Raw genomic sequence first — 20,658 nt, 5'->3', positions numbered from 1 at the left:
ACCAGTTCTCATTTGCATTGGGAAGGGGGTGGTCTTTTGAAGGGAAGGGGGCTCAGACAAACAAACAGGGCACCAGCTGCTAGCATCTACTAGCATGCATGTTTAAATTCACTTGCATATCAAAAGGGCATGCAAAAACGACAAAATTCTAAATACAAATAAAATGTACACGCAAAAATGATGCAAATCTTGCTAAATATTACATACATTTTCACAGCCTCTCTGTAACACATATGCACATGAAAGTGTGTCCAACATGCCAGCCTGCATATAATGCGGAGAGCAGCCAGCACTTTATGCGGTTTCATCTCGTTTAAATTTCTCCGCTCATCCTCTGATCTCTGCTATCAGGCGGTGCTCTCTTGATGTGTGTGCTGGCTGGCCGTTTGAAGTTCTGCGCTGACTTTAAAGCGGCCAAAAGACCCTGAACGGCAGGTAGGTAGCAGATCGGGGAACCTGGGTGCTCGTTAGCCCAATGACTGTTTAATTAGCTCGATGAGGACTGCAGTGTAAATGTGCTTGCCTATTGACACAAATGGGCATCTGTGTTGTTCATTGCTCTTGCGGGGCTAATTTATTCATCCTAAGCCATGTGTGTCTGGCGCACTAATGGGTACGTCAGATAACGGCACTCGTTTCATCTCGACACTTTAAAGCAATGGCAGAGAAAAAAAAAAAAAATCACAATTCGGCAGATGAAAGGAAGCGTTGTGCTATACGGAACAAGACATGCAAAACGTCCTGGAACAGTTTTAAATTACATATGTGCCAATGACAGCCAGACCTGATTTCCTTCATTTAATAGTTGTCTCATTTCAGTTTTTTCTTTTTTACAAAAGAGACAAAAATAAACTGCTGTAACATTTGTTATTTTTATGCTAAGGAATAAAATACTGTAGCATGTGTTAGATTAATGCAGCCATTTAAAATATGACATAAAATGTGAATCGAATGTGATATAATATATAATTTTCATTGTGCAGTAGCATGGTAACTCGGGGTGTACATGTAAGTGTCTTTCAGTTTGGCATGCATATGTACAAAACAAAAGGGCCACTCCCACTACAATTTTCATTCTGTTGACTTTCACCTGTGCACATGCGAATCCAGGAGACTCCAAACGCAAGCTTATGCAAAGAATTTTCACTGCAAAAGTCCAACTCTGGGCAGCATTCTTTTTTGGTAACAGGCTATAGGACTCTGATTGATTAATTTATTCATTGTTTAAATGTAAGTATTTGATATAAAGGACCACACTGACACATTTAAGAATGCAATTAATAAAATTGCCTGTTACACTTTACATTAAGGTCCAATTCTTGCTATTAACAAACCATAAAGTATGGTAATGCAAGAATACATGCTTTAGAAGTACAAATAAACAGCCAATATGTTAATAATAGGCATGCTAATAAGCATCTAGTTAAGAGTGACAGTTGATCCCTATACTAAAGTGTTGCCAAACTGCCTGTAAATGATCTTATACTGTAATGTGGTTCCTCAAAGAAAATAAACTGACCAATCTCTAAAGAAAGCCACATATTCTATATTACTTCTTCTTATTCAGCTTTCCATTCCAAAAACGTGTTGATGAAAACACATTTAAATTTATACTGGAACAAAACGACAGCATACAAAAAAAAAAAAAAAAAAAAAAAAAGTATGTCATGGAAATGTTTTCCTGTAAAAACTATTAATTCAGGACCAGGTCTTGTGCTCCAGGAGATGATGATGATGTCACATGTCCACCGGCAGAGTTAATGACTGAAATCTAATTAAACGCGTACAGTTACTGCCAAGAGTGAGTGATACACCAGGACAAGGGCCAAACAAACAAACAGCAAATAATGAGCTCATAGGTGGGTCGAGTCCAGCCTGATGTCATTCTTCAACCTAAATGGGAGGTTTTCCACCAGTGTTTAGACACTGTAAATAATCTCACATCTGCGCCTGGTGGGTATGTTGAACGTGGCACACAGCTTGTCAGGGGAGTTTGGCTCATTTTCCTTGAGTGACAGTGAAAAAGCGAGGCCAGACAAACTCGAACAGCGTCTAACCTGAAGTGTGCGATTCCACCCGGCACACAAACCCTGAAAGCTTCCTCAGAACGCCATCCTAACCACTTCCACATCTCCCGCTGCATTCCTGCGGTTGGGAACGGGCTCCGGGAGCACAGGCAGTAACCCTACGCTAGCTCCACATCTAAGGACTCTGTTGTGGGCCAGGAGATGGCCTTCCCAAAACAGGACTTAGAGCAGAGCCTCTTCTACAGCCCCATAATCCAGTCCAGACCACAGCATTGTTCACATTTTACTGGTCTCCGCTAGCACACAACAATACTACAGCACTGCTGGACATCACAACTCATGAGCAGTCAGGGAGGCAAGACTGACCAAATATTGCCCTTGTACACTCAAATGAGAAGCAGCATTTGTGTATCCAAATAACAGTAAAATAAAAATGTAAACATTAAATCATGTTATGCAAGGTTTATTATACTTAACTAAAACTGAGGGTGTTTTCAGATCTGTAGATCGTTTCCTTTGTTCTGAATCAGAGACTTACACGTAAATTGTTACATTCTAGGTTCAGTTCACTTTCACAAGGCAGCATTGCAAAGCATACCAAACTGGGTTTATGCAGGTCACATGTGAGTAAAGCTGTGCTCTTATTGGTCAGAGTTCACCTGTTTATTTCCTCTGTATCATTCAAGATGGACTGTCAAGTTCGTTTCGCGGCTTGTTGTGGCTTTATAGCTGTCCTGGCACATGCAAACACTAACGAATGTAGCCGTCATTCCCGCTCTAATATAACTATCTATATGATTATATATAAATTGTAGTTATAGCCAGCGGGAATCAAGGCTTCGCCCAGACAGAATTCTTGTAATGAAGAGCAACTATTTACAAAATGTTTAAATATGAAGAGGTGCTCTTCGGTTTTCAAGTCCAATAACTAATATACTCACTCATAGAATCAGGCACTGTCTGCTGTTTTTTTACATAACACATTTCCAATTATGAATTATGACAGCGCTTGGTTTGCCGGTCCGTTAGGTCGGATTGCTTTCTCACCACAAGCGAAACGAGTCAGACTGCAAACGGGCCGAGACGTTCGGTCTGCTTTTGGTGCGCAGCCGAGTGCAATCTCTCCATTCACAGTTGCCCAAATGAAAACGGCACCAAACAACGAACTCTGTTTGTATGTATGTACCTGAGTGAGTTCTCCATCTTGCTCATCTTCCTCTTGCTGTTGGCTCTCTCCTTTTCCAGCTCGGCCTGAAGTGTCTGCAGCTGTGACAGGACAGCAGAAGTGTCAATCACTCAACACGCTTCATCAGCTCCCACCCTTTGGCATAACTAAACAGAGCTGATCTAATTTTCAAAAGGTCAGAGGTCAGCCGTGAGCAGTCGCTGGCAGACGACTGGCCTGCAGGTGTATAACGCCTCTGCTTTGCAGATGTGCCCTTGACAGAGGTCCGCCTCACCGTCCAGCTTTATGACCAGACCGGCCCTTTGAAGGTGGGGTGGCAGGCAGCAACCAGGTGTCTGAGACTGATCTTAAAACTTATCTTCACCTGATTGTGTCGGCCCAATTATTAAAGCAGCCTTTTTATGACAGTTCTGAAGCTTTGAAGACTTTCGAAAGGGAGCCGCTTGGCAGCAGCTCCTTTTAGTCTCATAATTAGTGGGGCTATCAGGTCGGATTATGACTGTCCAGTTATGCTTCCCTTTCATTTGGGAAAACACTTGATACCCTCATGAGGCTGTCCAATCACAAGTGGTCAGTGCTAAATAGAGGTGTAAATTACATACAGAGGTAGACAAAAATGCATGTGACCACATCACATTTTTAGTGGAAACACTAAGCACTCTGAAGGTGTTCTGGAAATGAACGTGTGAAGCTCCGCTTACTCGCCATCTACAACTGATCAAAGGATCCACGTTTGAAACGTATGCTAATAATATAAATGGTATTGCATTTCACTTGACCATTTGTGATCGGATCACTGAAAATCTTAATACCAGGTGGAAACAGGGCCTACATTTTACAGCCACATCATCAAAGTGAACTAGGGCAATTGAGAGCCGAGCAAATGCTTTCATGTCTACCTAAAAACCTAAACCTGCTTTGGTTTATAACACTTCTGAGACGGGTGGTGATTGTGAAGAAGGGCCAGTCTCTTAAAATGTTGCTTAAATTCATTACTATTGCCTCAATATAATCACTAGCACTGTCAATGTTTTATGTTTGGTATTATTAAGCATAAAAATGCAATGGAAAAATCTGTAATGTACATTCATAAACCACAATCACTGAGAGTGGGCACAGAATGGGTGTGTGTGCTTGTCTGTATGTTTTCTTTATAATCAGTGACCACTTGCTTTGATATTTTGTAGCAAAATCACATTTTGTATACAATTATTTAAAACATACATTTAATATTGTTTTTGTGAATATATGAATTACCTTTTTGTCAGTGATATTTTGTAGGTCAGTTATCTCTTGCTGCAACTTATTCTCTTGGTCCTGAATAAAAAAATCAAAACAAGGTTTTCATGCAATCCATTTTACTTCTGTAATATGGCATATTTCTGATTGAAACAAACAAGATGTACAAAATATTTTATAAATGGGGAATTCATTTAAAAAATAACTGTGGCTAGTGGTTGGATGGGAGGGGCTGAAAATCAGAGGGTCTAATGATAAGGAAAGCAATGCAAACATGTATTGTTTTCTCTGTTATAATATGCAATAGTAAATTGTTCATAAAAATATTAACTTCATGTTGACTGTATGGCCCGTTCACTCTGAAAGACTTGCTTGAGTTTCATGACAAAGCAAACAGTTATTCATTTTCATAAAGAATTGGAATGAAAATCTGAAATGAACTTTTTGAACATTTTGCAAATGATCAGTGATGTGATGAAAGGACTATCAATGGAACAGAAGTCAGTGGACTGGCATTCTGCAAAATACGGCAGCCAGATGTTTGTTCCTGCATTTCAAGTTTCAGAACAGCTGTGTGAACACTTTCTACAAGAAAGGATAAAGTGACTGATGGCTCACTTTGAGTACGGAAGGGTGTGAAAAGTGTGAACAACTGACCCTGAGCTGTTTTTGTCTCCTGTTTTCCGCTTCCTGGATTTGCAGTTTGAGGTGAATCACAGTCTGCTCCAAATCTTCAATCACCTCCGATGCCTGACAAAAAAAGAACCAACTACATTCACAACATGCTATAAAACGGTAGGATTACAGACACTCACTGATATCAAACACACTGGCATTAGCTCAGTTCCAAAACCTAGTAAACAGCCTACCTACACAGTATTTCCATCACAAACCTCCACTTGATGCAAAGCCCCTTCAGTAGAGAGCCGCAGAACCCTATTAAGTACATTTTTGAAAGGTTTTTGAAAGTATATTTCCAGATCCATATAATGTAGTTAAGTACACTAAATATAGTGTATTAGTAGTATACATTTTAAAATTATTTTTGGGACTGAACTGTAATGGTAGTAGACTTTAGTGCTGTCACTTTTTATTCAATTTTTGAATATGCATTTGAATATGACATGAAATATCTGTAATCAAACTATAAATAAAAAATCAGTTTTTAAAATACCATGTGTAGCGCATTTTTTACAGTCTATGATTAGACCGTTTGTATTTTATTTTATTTTTTTTGCCATCTTATCCAGTAAAGGGCACTCTAGATGTATTGTAGCGTGACCAAATCAAGCAAATAATAGCTAGTGGCCAGGCACGTCTGTGCGCTCTGAATGTGTGTTCTCCTCCGCGGGAAACATTGTAAATAAAAAAAGAGCCGGGGCACGTAGATATTCGAATACATTGAATGATATTCGATATCCGTTCGATTTTGATTTTTCTCAAAAGTGACAGCGCTAGTAGACTTTGACTACAAAACTGTTGTTTATTGTGAAAAACCTGAACTGCTAGATATACTGATAGTTTGCTAGCTATACACTTCGAGCTTTTTTTAAATACAAGTGTCTGGCAAATTAACTCCAACTTTTCAGTATACTTGTTAGTATAAGTCAAGTACATGTAAATATACATTTGTTAAGTAAAGTATGCTATCTTATAATAATACTACTACCACTACTACTACTAATAAATTACACTAATAGCACAGTTGAATAAACTTTTTTGGCACAGCATTCACAGAATACATTATGACAAGCTCAGTTAACTAGGGTTGGGTTTCGATTGGGTTTTATTTGATACTGGTGCCATTTCGATACTTTTAAAATGATACCGTTGCCTAAACCGATACTTCTATTTAAATAAATAAATAAATAAATAAAGCCTAAAAAGGATAACATTAAAAATATTTAAAATAAATCCATAGCATTCACACACTCATTGGATGCTCTCATTTCCCAAGCTTCCCTTACTGTAAGCCTAATAAATGTAGCCTATTTCATGATCTGGGTCATTGTTTAATAGAAAACCACACATAATGTTTCTACTGTATCTCTGTCAATCACTCTGATATTTAGTTAAAATGAGTGCTGTCTGTCTCTGTGTTTACACACTTCTGTGAATGACCGTATGGTCATTCTTTATAAAGTAGCAACAATGTCGTCTGTAAAGTACAGTCTAAGGCACATTGGTATTTTCACCCCAAGAAAGGGTTTTAAGCCAGTTATTTATATATTTTGCTGTAGTATGTCAGAAGGGAATTTTAAGTTTACATTTCCAAACATTAATTTTGCGATTAATTTTTGTGAGACTCTTGAATGCACAAGTCTGACAACTGCCTAAAACTAAGACTTTTGCACAGTAATGTTTGTATAAAGTATGTATAATTAGATTAAGTATATTTAAATAAGTGTACTTAAAGTATGTGTTCATACTTTAAAAATCAAATCTTTTCTCCCTAAGCGCTCCATGGAGACTGCTATCCATGCTCTTATTACCTCTCGCCTGGACTATTGCAATTCCCTATACTTTGGTATATCTAAGTCCCAAACGGCACGCCTACAGGTCATTCAAAACGCAGCGTCGAGATTTCTGAAGGGAAAGAGCAAATTTGATCATGCTACCACCCTCCCAAGATCCCTACACTGGCTTTCGATTAATTTTAGAATTGATTTTAAAATTGTATTACTGGTTTTTAAATCATTAAATGATTTAGCACCTTCTTATCTGTCCGATCTACTTCATCCCTACCTTCCCACTAGAGGCCTTGGATCCAAAGATAAGCTCCTCCTTCAGATTTCCACAACCCGGCTAAAATCGAGGGGTAACCGAGCCTTTGAAGTAGCCGGCCCAACACTGTGGAACAAGCTCCCACTCCATATTAGATCTGCCTCCACTTTGTCTGAGTTCAAATCATGTCTCAAAACTTATCTATTTTCGGTTGCTTTTAAGCTTATAAGAGTGTTCTATCATAAATTGTTTTGCTACTATTTGTGTACTTTATAAGTGTTCTGTTTTAAACTATCTTGCTGACTTTAGAGTACTTAAGCTTTTATTTTTCCTAACTTGTACAGCACTTTGGTCGGCCTGTGGCTGTTTTTATTTGTGCTTTATAAATAAACTGAACTTAAACTTGATAAGTGTTAGAAACCGATTGCTCCCTCGTGATCTTTTGTAAACTGTGTTTCTGACAAAGTAATGCACAGATAACAGATATTCTAACAATCTATCGATAAACACACAGCTTATGTCCTGTGTTTATGTAATGCTGTAGCACTGCTAAAAAAGCCTAGCAATGCCAGTGCTTCTTGTGTACATTTCGGAGAACCAGCACAGATATTTAAATCGATCGTTCAGGCATTTAAGAGGCAACGATATGAGGCACCGAAATCTGCATTCTTATTTAGTTTGGTGCATACCGGTTCCATAACTATATAAGCACCGGGTTTCGGTACCCAATCCTACAGTTAACTTATGATTTTTACTTACATTTTCTAGGAAAGAAAAACATCCAACATTTCTACATTTTTGTGGTTGTTAGAATATCATTGCGCCTGCTACATCCAAGAATGAGAATGAGAGTATAGTTCCTAGCCATATCGGCATAGAATTTTATTTTTTATTTTTTCATTTTCCTTCTCTCTTAGTGCACAATGTAACTACAGAAGAGTCAAGTTTTATATATAGGACAAATATAGAAACTCTTTGGTCAGTTTTGAGCAAGATGCTAACGGTCTATGGTCAATGATCTATGCTAAGCTTAGCTTTAAGTGCTATCCTCAGACCCTGAGATCGGCTGAATGGATTGCAAAACGGTATAAAAAACTGTTTAGCTCTAGGGGAGTTGTAAAATGAGCCTATTTTCAAAAAAAAAAGTGGAGTGTTCCTTTAAATATAAGAATATACTGTGTGTTTAACTTCACTATCTTCTGCACTTTTTGTGAGAAGTAAATTCTGGGTGGCAACAACTGATCAATAATTGAGTTTCAGTTCAGGCACTTCATTTGGGTTAGGATTCTGCAATAGAAAGTAGCTGTCAGCGTAAACTTTAGAAATTGAGGCAGGGTTTGGAAAAGAGCTAATATACCAGGAATCTTTCCTTAGGTTGTATATCAAGTTAATTCAAATAAAGCAATGGTCACGGCTCAATGAAAGAATGAATTCGTCAATTATCACAGGGAATAAATGAGTACAGCATGCGTAGGTGTAAGTGGTGAGTGAAGATGCCTTGGCTGCAGAGAGGGCATGCTCCTGCTGGAAGTGGCTCATGTCAGCATTATGTCTGGTCTGAAGTTTCTGCAGCGCGTCTTCATGCTGTTCTCTCATCTGCTCCATCTCCCTCTGCAGGGATATGCTCCTAAATCATACAAACAACTTTTTATTCGAGTGATAAAAATCACAAAACACAATAGCTCCAATCTCTTGACTCGCACTGAATTAATTTTATGGAGTCACTGCAATGTATTGTGCGACTGCATTATACGTTCAGGAAATATGTAACACTGCCTCCAGGTGTGTTTATGATGCCGTACATCTGTTTTGGGGCAGAGCTCTGATTTTTACATCAAATCTCTGCAGCTGTGATCAGTCGCATCTGAGCTTGTCGGGATGATCAGGTGGTTTTCTTGTACCTGTGGTTGGCCTCTTGAAGCTCAGCGCTGATGGAGGCGATATGAATCTCTAACTCTGCTTTCTCCTGAGTGACCTTCTGCCGGAGCAGGTTCCCATTCTCCACCTCCACTGAGAGCTGCTTCACCCGAGTCTCCAGCTCAGGCAGCATCTGCTCCTAGAAGAACCAAACAGTAAAATACAGAGCAAATTCTGTAGAGTGGTTTGTTCAAATAGTGCTGGAATTAAAAAATATATTTTCTTGACAAATTACAATTTTTTTTTTTTTTGTCATTTATGACAGTGCTTCTCCAGCCATTGTTCTGAAGCTGACCTGGACATAGTCTTTAAAAAAAGAAAAAAAGAAAAAGTGATTTCTCAGCTTTTCTTTCAAAATGTTTCTTTTCAAAACTATGAAACATACCCGCATTCAATACAATGGTTTGTTTTCTTTAAACAGAGTATCTGTTCTTTCATGGTATTGTATTTATACTGTACAACAAAATTTCCTGGGGGCTATGAAACTTTGTGAAAATAATCAAAAACGCTGGCACTAGCTAGCAACTTAAAAAAGGAAAAGCTGTTAGGGAAAGAGTTAATGTATACACTTTATACAGTAAGAATTTTTATTAAGAGTTAATGTTGCATAGCTGATTCAAATCAGTTCAGTGTCAATGTTGCAGCTTATCAGTTAAAAACAAATTCAAAACCCAAACTTTTGAGTGGTAGTGTGTCGCTGTTTCCACAAAAATATTAAGCAGTAAAAACTTCAACGTTCATAAAAATGAATGTTTCTTGAGCAGCAAATATGCATTCTGGATTCTGCTTTGCTTCAGAGGAATACATCACATTTTTAAATGTATTCAAATTGAAAAGGGCTATTTTAAATTGTAAAACCATTTCACAGCATTACTATTTTTGGTCAAATATACGCAACTTTGCTGAGCATAAGAGACTTCTTACAACAACATTTCAACTTTTGACCGGTAGCTCACAACTTTTTCAAAAGAACAGCTCGAGTGTTGCTGAACTACTTTAAATTATGAGTAGCTTGCATCTTGACAAACTACAGATTCACAGTAGCTTCCCAACACTGATTTCCACTACAAAGAGACAGCAGAGAAAGGCAGTGAAGATCTCCTGAATGGGGAATTCTTCTGTAGATGTGATAGTGAAAGTTGAACAGTTCAGTAACAGTGAGCTTAAACAGCTTTCTAACCGCTTTTATGGCCACCACACCATCCTCATCCACCTTCAAAGATCATCTGAGATCATCTTTCAAACAGCCTCAAATCTGATGCACCTGTGGGCCTCTGTTCTTTAGCACAACCCAGAGCATGCTGGGACTGAATATGAAAAAGGCATGTGAAGCAGATCAGCAGCTAAGCATGGATCAGCCCTCAAAGAACGTATAGGATGGTCCTCATTTGAAAATGAGACAACCATAACTGACGAAATACAGGAAGCGGAAAACTTTCCATGGGACAGCAAGAGCTTGTAAACCAAAACCAGACAGCCTGCCTGAGTGGAGCGCAGACACACACACACACTCATGTCTCATCGTTAATGGAGGCCACTGTCCCGTGCCTGGCGGATGGAATGCAGGCTGATATGAATGATGACAGATCATTGATTGAAGATACACAGCTCAGATGATGAAAGTGGCCAGTGTTGAAAAGTACAGCTTTCTGATGGCAACGTCAGTGTCAAAATGCTGGAAAATAGGCCTTTGTTAACTCCCAGTGTGAAATGTGGCATGATCTGAAAGAGTTGGGCATGTGCTATGACGCACGCTGGTAATTAATAAACTGACCCTGATAGCACATGCCAGCGGCACATAACAGCACATCTGCTCACAGGCTGAGCTATTTAACAACTCATCCTACTGTTAAAAACACTTATCAACATGAAGACTAATAGAGTCAGGAGTTCATTTCATATTAATTATGCATAATTTACCGTTATTACTACATGTATCATATGTAACAAGGATACTGTAAAATAATGTGTTACCAATAATTCTACATTTTAAAGATCTACTAAAATATTAGCTGCTTTTTAAAATGTGTCACATGTTTTGGGGTAAGCTGTTTGTAGTCATTTGATCGGTCAAATTAATTATCCTCTATTTTCCCGAGGCTGAGAATTTTTTTTTAAAGTAAACAATTAAAAAACATCACTATCACTAATCACACATATCTCACCTTGTCAGCCTTAATTCCTGAATTATTCAGCATTGTTGTTGAGTGTCAGTCAGAAACAGCTGTTGATATAAAATTGTGATAACACCCTCGAACTTTGCGCATGAGACGGGACACGTCTTTATCCTTTTAATCACACCTGCACTCATCTGTGAGCATGTCTCAGTGGACAGGAGGATGCTAAGTCTATTTACACCCTCCACAAAAGAGAGGGGGAGACGATCTGCTTTCCGATACACAGACATACACCACCATTGAAGATACAGATCAACAATTGTTGATGAATACTCAATTCAAACAAAGATACGTATCTCACAAGGCAGACATTTTGTTGGCTCAAACTATGTTTATCTTCTAGTTTCTTTAGGGGCAGAAGCTACACTTCAACAGCCTGTTTAGAAGTCTAATAATCTAGGTTACTTCCACTAAAAATGCTATAATCATTTTATTTGTATATGATCACTTCGCCCTCCTGAAATTAGTTAATCTCTTTCTATGCAAAAATGAAACAAAGTCCCACCAAGGTTCTGAATACAGAATGGAAGAATCTGATTTTCCAGGATAAATCTCCTTTAAAGGGTTAGTTCACCCGAGAATGAAAATTCGTCCATCTTCGACTCACCCTCGAAGCATCCTACAGTAGGTGTATGTGATTTTCTTTCAGAATAATCCAATCTGAGTTACAGTAAATATTGCCCTTGCTCTTCCAAGCCTTTCAATGGGGGTAAGCAGGTGTCTGTTGTCAACCGTTCAAAAGACATGTAATAAAGTGTGCATATCTGTAATAAAACATCCCTCACACGGCTCCATGGGTGAATAAAGCCCCCCTGTAGCAAATCCATGCGTTTTTGTAAAATAAATATCCAGATTTCACACATAATAAACACTTTTTTTTCTCACTTCTGTTGACTGTGGGGAACCAGAAGATGTGCAGGCGGATGTTGTAGTTCGACAGTGCTGCGTGGTTAGTGACGAGCACAGAGAAGGAACAAAACAAAACTCTGGTTATGAATTAGAAGCACAAAATGAGTATTTGTAAAGAAAAATGTAGAAGGATTTAGAAATAAGCCAAGAGGAGACTGGTTTTCCTTTAGTACAGTAAGGAAACTTTGTTTCCTTTACTACTACATTTCCCAGAGGCATACGTGATGCATACGTGATGTCTTCCATCTTCAGCCTGCACGTATTCCCCGTCCCAAAGTCAGTAGATGTTAGGAAAAAAGTGTTTATTACGGTTGAGATCTTACAAAAATACAGGCATTTGCTACAGGGGGACTTTATTCACCACCTGAAGCTGTGTGAGGGACGTTTTATTACAGATGTGCCTCTAGTACAATGGGCGCACCAAGTGAATGTTTGTTTATTTGACTGTTGGATGTAGAACTTAGCATCTGTTTACTGTTGGCGACCCATCATGTCATGCCCATCGATGTGATGGGTCAAGTCAAATCAAATTTATTTATACATTTATTTATAGTAATTTATACAACAGGCGTTATATAAAAAGTTTTTCAGTATTCAACAGGAAAATGTGTTAGAACTATTATGAATTAAGCAAATTTGATTCAGCTACTGCTCTTCAAAAAAAAAAGTGTCTTTATTCAGCTTAATTTAGATCAGTGTTGATAAAATTCAGACTTTAAGTGTCCTGGTAAAGGACATAATGGTGAGACACATGGTTAATTTCATGGTTCACCAGCTCTAAGCTTTAAACACCCTGCTATTTTAATGCTTAAGTTCAACTTTTCGTTGACCTTAAATATAAATTCCAAAAGGTTCCCAAAATAAACTTTGAAGAAACAACAACAATGGACAATTTTGTGCAAAGAAATGGTTCCTTGGATGTTAAACGCTCTTTATGGAAACAGATGCCAAAAAGAACCTTTATTTTTAAGTGTAGTTAGTTTTATTTTATTTTATGGAAGTTGGACAAATTGATGCACTCGTATCACAAGCTGATGTTCACGTCTCTCAGCTACAGTCTGTGCTATAACATCAATGCATTTGAAGTCATCAATCTCCACTGAGCCCTGACTGTGATTAATATATATCTTGTCATTAATATTCAATGTGTTGCTTCCTCTATTGAGGACTGGCATTGGCACCACCGTTGTGTGCTTCAAAACGTGGCGATCAAGTCACCAATGAACATTAGGAATAATAAGCAGAAGAACGGCTATGCCAACTTTTGACACGCTCCCACGCAAGAAGCCACAGGTAAACTGACAAGCATCCATTGGTGCGCCGATCTCGCCCGTCCAGAAGATGGACGGTGTGACTCCACATAGCTTTGAAGAGCTTTTTTGAGAAATCAGGATAGCACCAGAGTGTGCCGCACAAAAGAATGATGAAAGAACGAAAGATAAACAAAGGCTTTCAAAGGCTGGAGTATTGAGACATCAAACGCAAAGTAGAAACAACACACAGCATCTCACCTCAGCTGACATATTGACAACAGCAGCCTATGAGGAGAGAAGAGGTAAGACAAGAGGAAGGGGGGCTGTGGGTGGAGAGGTTGGCGAGGTCAGTCTAAACCAACAGAATGGGAGAACCTAATTTCCAATGACAGAAGGGCCTTTCATCTGGGGCCCTGCCTGGAAATTTGCTGTGTTTAATTATTAAAGAAGGTTCTTACTCTGTGGGGTCGGCATGCAATTGAAGTCTCTTAAATTCAGCCCTGCTGACAGACCGCGGCCGGCCGTCTCAGTGTGTGCCCTTACCTGTATGACAGCCACTGAATGCTAATTTGTAACAAGCAAAACTCATTAGGCCTGAGCCACTGAGGGATGCATGTCCCGGCTCATCTCAGAGCGCCGCAGCGCTTCGGTCCCTCTAGTGGGGTGGCTTCAATCAAAGGCTCTAAGGCATGCTTTGTTTCAGGCACACCTCGAATGCACACATACAAGACACATACAAGTATTTGCAAGATGAGAGAAGAGGAGAAAAGACAAAAACAAAGAAAGGTACACAATGCACACAAATGCTTTTCCAACGGTGTACAAGTGTGTGGTCCTGACAGCAACAAATCTCAGTACTCAAGGGGGCAATATAGTTTTCTTTAAATGTATATGCCATTTAACCAGATGCGTTGCTGTCCAAGGGTGTGTTTCCCAAAAACAACTATGGCCCCAAGTTCTGTCGTTACCAATAGAGTTCAATGGTTGCTCAAGAGTCTGAGTTGCTCAAGTCAGTCTGAATCCACTTACCACTCAAAAACCTAGTGCTGTGATCTATTTGTTCATGTATCCTCTCGTTGTACAGAACAAAAGAGTAGATTTTTAGTAAATAAGGCAGTCATTGTGCAGTTTAGTCAGCTTCATGGATTATAATGGATATCTTCATTTGAGTACAGCAGAACTCTGCAAGATCATTATGAACTGAAGTGACTTTTTTGATTTTGGAACTGGGCCTGTAGTTCCACCATGACAGCAGATGACTTGAAAGAGACATGAATAAAGTCACTGAATAAAGACTCACTACACTGATGCACCCTTGCTTCATTACTCAGAATGTCACTATTTAAATTTCGCTCTGATAGATTTCAGAAAGCAACAACATGTGAAACAGAGCTACATAAGAGTGTAAAACATTGAATATTTCCATTGAACAGTGTTGAGGTATGAGTGAATGCACTCACTGTGGCCTGCATCTGGCTGCTGTACTCGGCCTCCATCTTGGCGAGCCGTTGATTGGTGTCCTCCAGCAGCTCCTGGATGTCATCTGTGTGCTTCTTCTGCATGTCAAACTTTTCTTGTTCCATCTCCGCCACTGCAGCATACAACTGATAGAGAGGATAAACCAACAATACAATACAGATCAATAAAATATAAAAATAACTTTTGAAATTGAAACATTTAAAATATCAGGGCTCGACTATGAGTTTGTTTTATGTTACCGCCCTCACAGCCGGCAAGTAGTTCCGTTTTACTTGCTATTAAAGAATAGTTCATTTAAACAATATGTTTTCATTTTACAGATTTTTTTTTTATTTTTTTTTTAAGATGCAATACTTTTAAATAAAGACCTGAACACGCAAAATCAATGCTGTATATCCATACCACACAAAATACAGGATGTATCAGACTAATTTGTGCAATTTGTCCTATAAAATGCCTTCAGTGGAAGATGACGATTTAATTACGAACATAAAATAAATAAATAAAAAATATTACAAGTTTGCAAGACATAAAAACAGATGATCTATGATCCCACACTACCATCTGGCCATCCGTATTGTTGAGCCCTGAACATGAGTCCTACAGAATAGTATGTTTAGATACAGAGAACAAAGAGAATGTTTTATAAGGCCTGAAGCAAGATACCCTTCAACCAAAGCCTGTAGAAAGGCAGGGGCCGGATTCTCTGGGAAAACCTTGAGCTTTTCTTTTCTATCTCTGCAATAAACATACACATCTACTGAACACTCAGAGAAGATGGATTTTTGGGATTCTTTCTCATCCTCAGACGGGATTGGCTGAGCTCTAAACTCAGTGAGTGTTCAGCGTTCAACGCTCCGGCTGCTGGAGGGACGGGCCTGTGGAAACCTGAGCCTTTTCAACCCTTCCTTACCTTCTTCTCCCATTCGTTTTTCAGAGACTCAGCACTTTGATCAGACATTTTCTTCAGCTCGCTGATCTGTTTCTCTTTGGTCTGTTGGATGACCTGGGACTCTCGCAGCAGGCTTTGAACTACAGGGGAGAGAGGGAGGCAGACACAAACATTCAGGCCTGGCCGCAGGGCATCTCTCTGTCTGCTCGCACCCCAGGCTGCCCCGGACGGCACCATACTTCTTGACTCAAAAAATAACTAAATAAATAAAACGATAATACACAACAATGGCTAAGTAAACAAGAAATGATACAATATCTTTGTGTTACAAGTTAAGGTGAAGTGTATTACAGCAGAAAGACAGAAAAGGTTATGGTGAATGTTTAGAACTTTTAAAGGCTCTTGAAACCCCAGACTACTATTTCTGAGATTTTAGCAGAGGTGCTTGTGTTGCATATCATAGAAGACAATGTTAGCTTCCGATAATTTTAACTCCTGGAGAAAAGCTGTTTGCGCTATTTTCATCTTCCGGTTTTAAAATCTACATTGTGTTGTCGTCACAATTTGTGACGTAGCAATGGACTATAGTACATTGATGACGCGTCGTGTCTATTAAATTATATACTGCGTGTTCTTATCCTATGAGAAGACGCTTCGCTTAATTCTTAACAACAGCATGTGTTGATTTGCTATGATGACATTCCAGACTGAGAGATGACATTGCACACATTAACTGATAGAAACGTTCACGGATCGAAGAAGAGTGTTTGTTTTTGCTTTGTAATAAGAGTTTGACACAAACGCATCCGTTTACTTGGTGAGCATAATGGTTTGTTTTTCAGCTCTGTGACACAACCCATCAAAAGGCTTATGTAAATGCCACAGAATAAGCCTTAAAAGTTATCCAAGGTGCAATAGAGCATTCATATATATGTTTTCGATGCATAGCGCTAATGGCTGTGCATTTATTTGTGTTTTTAAATTAATAGAAGCTAAATGAAACTGTGAGAGTTGCCTGTCTCCCCTCTTCCCCCTCCACTCCGCTTTTCTAGTGTTTTTTTAAAAAATGTGGTGAGAAGCCAGTGCTGAAACAGGTTTCATGACACTTTAAATAAAAAAAACAAACAAACAAGAAAACACTGTTATTTGCAAAAAATGATGCACAAAGCTACGCCTTACATATTCCACATTCTCTTTACTTTTCATTAATGTCATCATCAAAAAATATTAATTTGACTGAAGAGTTTCATCAATAAATAATTAGCATTTTGTCAGTTAAAATACCTGCCACTGACTTTTAAGAAATATGTCGAAAGGCCATAACAAGACATCAAATCACAGATGCTGCTTTTACTGAGTCAAAAGAAAAAGCCTCTTTGTTTGAGAGTGTGGTCCAGCTTTACTACATGTCTGTTTACAAGCCTTAAGAACCATTTTGGGGCTGAAGGAGAGGTTTCCAGCTGGGGTGCACAGGGCAACACCTTAGCACTGACAGAGAGTGCTCAGAGCGTATAAACACGAACCACTGCATGTTCTACCCTCACCTCTCTTCTCCAGCCTCCGAATCGTTTCCTCCCCCTCCTTCTGCTTCCCACGATACATGCTCTTCAGCTCATCAATCTCACCATTCTTGCGGTCCAAAATCTGAGGAAAAAAAAAACACATACCACGTTTTGTACATTTTCTGGAGAAAACGTGACTGGCATTGTGTGTGGATGGAGCAGTTCTTAAGTCAAGTCACCTTTATGTACACAGTGCTATAATACGCTATAATATTATGTACATAGCGTGCAACACAGTTTGTGTCAAAGCAGCTATACAGTGTCAGACAGGAAAAAAGTTTAGCAATAATGTAAGAAGACAATATCAAAGAGTCATCTTTCCAGCTAAAGTCAATTCATTGAACTTCATTGTCTTCATCTAGTTCAGCTCTCGTCTGTGTGTTTGTGCAATCAGTCAAGCGCCCCCAACTAAGCAAGCTAAATTGAACTGTTAGACAGCTACAGTACTGTATGTGGTTACTAGTGTAATCTAGGTGATATCTGGTCTTTACATATGGCTAGGTTCCCTTTTTCAATATAATTCAGTAGGGATTTTGCCTTTTTTATCACCTACCAGATGTAAATTGAGTAAAACAAACAAAACAAATGCAACAGGTATTATACATGTCACAAATGCACGACGAGTTCCCAAGTTTAAAGATTAGGGCTTGTTGAGGCTGTGACACACCAGACCATTGTCGATCTTCTGTAAGCACAGAGTTCTGGCGTGTTCTGCACTAGTTGGATCACACTTTACATATACACATAGTATTGTATACTCAGGGTCTCTTTTTGAATGAGGAACACAGACTACTGCCCCCTGCTGACATGGAAAGTTATTTCCCCTCATGCTGGCAAAAAACGTATGTGCCAGTTGGCAGTAGGCTGCAGTCTTTACACTGTATTATAGTGCAACTTTTATGCCCAGATGCCAGGCAACACGTCATCACTAGTTCTTTGATGTCGGTTTGGTGTGTCACGGCTTTTAGACGTTTGTTCAGATCACTAACGCTAAGCGTGAGCAATGGTAATAGTGATGCTTGCATTAGCAAACAACTCTACAAACAAGAAGCATTCATGACACTGAGACGACGGATGACAGAACATTTATGTTCCAGACTTTCCAGCTAATCTAGAGCCATAAATAAATTTCAGTGGGAACAGAGTTTAAATAGAGGTTTGTGGTGCTTCCATATGACAAGCTAATGCTGGCTGCAGATTACAGAGGATAATGTTCTTATTCACAAGCATGACCATGAAGGAACTCGCCCTCTCCTGCGTCACTGAATGCTGGAATTTGCTGCTTTGAAGCCGACGTTCAGTGGATGGGGGTTTGGGGGTGGTGGGCAAGATCCCCATTTTTGGCCCTTTCTTCAGTGAAGGCTTTTTGCTTAAGTATATTATCTGTAACAGTAGCGTAAGCTTAAAGCAGACGATGACAAACCCGTATGAATCTCACATTATGCTCTGGGAAGGAAGACCACTCCAGGAGACGTACCCATGACCCCACTGACAAGAAGTAGTGTTTTGGTCTTGAACAAAACAAATCATTCACTTCCGCGCACTGACATATTTTTCACACAGTGAAGTCTCTCCCTTTTGAAGGGCTTTGACTACTTCTCCCTACTTTCAAAGGCTGACTATAGCATGAGCAAACAGCATATTATTACCATACATTAGCATATAAATAGTATATCAATTGTTGGACCTGCTGAACGCATACGCCCTTCACTGAACAAGTCTATGTTTTGAGTCTGAACGACTTGGAGCAGGGCTGAATGAACTGCCACTTGTTCACGATCAAACCAAACAAACTGGAACTTGTCATATGTGAATGTACTGAATGAACAAAGTATTTCATTTGTGAACAGGGATCTGATGACTGAAAATTATCGAATGAAAAGGAGGCACTGGTTCTTTCAGCATAAGAAGTAATAGATTTTATGAATGTGTAAAAATGACTTATGACTATATGCATTTAAATAAAGATGTTACTGGAAGTAATGGCACATTTAATTAGGCAAGTGGCCCCTACCACGCCACAACAGTGCACATCATGTAGCCTATGTCTTCCTTACCAGACACACCCAATTCATCAGCTCAATGGCAGGGACTACAATACCTTAAAGGTAATAAAGTTATACTTCAAGCAAAATCAAAGAAAAATTTAAATAACATTATATCGTACAAAAACAACACAAAAGAGGTTTGGCATATACTGATCCCTTAACAGAGTATATTAAACAAATGAGACATTCAAAAAAAGCAGTGTTGGGGAATGTTTGGGAACCACCTTTGATGCTTAATCACTATTCACAAAGTCTCTTTGTAAAATTTTAATAATGTACAAGAGCGTTTCTGTTGTGAATGATTCTGAATGAATCTACTAAGTGAATAATTCAATGACTCACTCATAACACACACACACACACACAACTAATTTGTCAACATCTATTGGTTTAGTTATGTAATCAACAGTATCTAAATGAATCTTTTGGTTCAAAATAGTCGCTTGACTGAATCGACATCACCACCACTTCCAAAAAAAAGAATGTTTTATAGCAAAAGATACCAAATAAATAGATAAACTAGATATTAAAATATTGCTCATTGAAGTTTTCTGTTGCAAATATGTTTTGTGAAAGATTTTGCATTATAAATGGAAGTAAAAAAAAAAAGAATATGGATAAAAGGAAATGGAGTGATCTCTTCAGTGAAAACACTGTTACATATTCTTTCTGATGTGTCTCAGGAGCATGTTGAGTGTTAACATTCCAGACTCTCGGTAGCATGAATGAGTGTTGCCCGTATCTGAGAGGACTTGAGCCACAGCTTTGAGAAACTCACTCATGACCTTGTCCCTTGGCTGTGGGCTCCCCGACTCCAATGGACCGGTTCTGCGAGTCCTTGACAATCCACTCATTGTGCCACACAGCGCAGGCTTTTGATGAACCCAAGGAATTTAGAAATCCTTTGTGGCGGGAGGGAGCCAAGTGCAACCTGCATTTAGCAAGCTCCAAATAAACAGCAGATCTGCTGTTTCTTGTTCCCAAGCGGAGGTCCAGTCTTGTGCCTTGAGCTGTGGGCAATAAGATGCCTAGGCTCAAGGTGGGGTGCGAGGCGGGTTGGGTTGGGCATTTCAGAAATGTGTTTTATCTGATGCGGCTGCTGCGCAGCAGAGAGCCGTTTGTTGAGACCGCTGTAACTCCTTTGATGGCCTGACCTTCTACAAGCCGTCTGTGTCCGAGTGGGAGTTCAAAGGCTGTCTGCCATTGTCTCAGTGAGGGTGGACAGCGGCGTTGCGACCAGGGGTC

The 20,658-nt window shown here is 39.2% G+C and overlaps 1 protein-coding gene across 5 annotated transcripts in view; it reads right to left on the bottom strand.

Moving 5' to 3' along the window:
* The window catches only part of cep112 (centrosomal protein 112), a 179,452-nt gene that overhangs the window by 107,740 nt on the left and 51,054 nt on the right, over positions 1–20,658 (bottom strand). For all 5 annotated transcript variants that reach the window (XM_026208354.1, XM_026208357.1, XM_026208356.1 and 2 more), the window contains 8 exons: positions 17,348–17,447; positions 15,825–15,943; positions 14,893–15,036; positions 9,078–9,232; positions 8,674–8,803; positions 5,110–5,202; positions 4,471–4,530; positions 3,214–3,293 (listed from right to left, as the gene is read on the bottom strand). In XM_026208354.1, the coding sequence (XP_026064139.1) occupies positions 3,214–3,293; positions 4,471–4,530; positions 5,110–5,202; positions 8,674–8,803; positions 9,078–9,232; positions 14,893–15,036; positions 15,825–15,943; positions 17,348–17,447 (881 nt within the window). The remainder of the gene's footprint in view (positions 1–3,213; positions 3,294–4,470; positions 4,531–5,109; positions 5,203–8,673; positions 8,804–9,077; positions 9,233–14,892; positions 15,037–15,824; positions 15,944–17,347; positions 17,448–20,658) is intronic.

This window comes from Carassius auratus, chromosome 28 (genome assembly GCF_003368295.1).
Source record: "Carassius auratus strain Wakin chromosome 28, ASM336829v1, whole genome shotgun sequence".
In the NCBI taxonomy this organism is placed as follows: Eukaryota; Metazoa; Chordata; class Actinopteri; order Cypriniformes; family Cyprinidae; genus Carassius; species Carassius auratus.
This window is presented reverse-complemented; position numbering and strand designations above follow the sequence as displayed.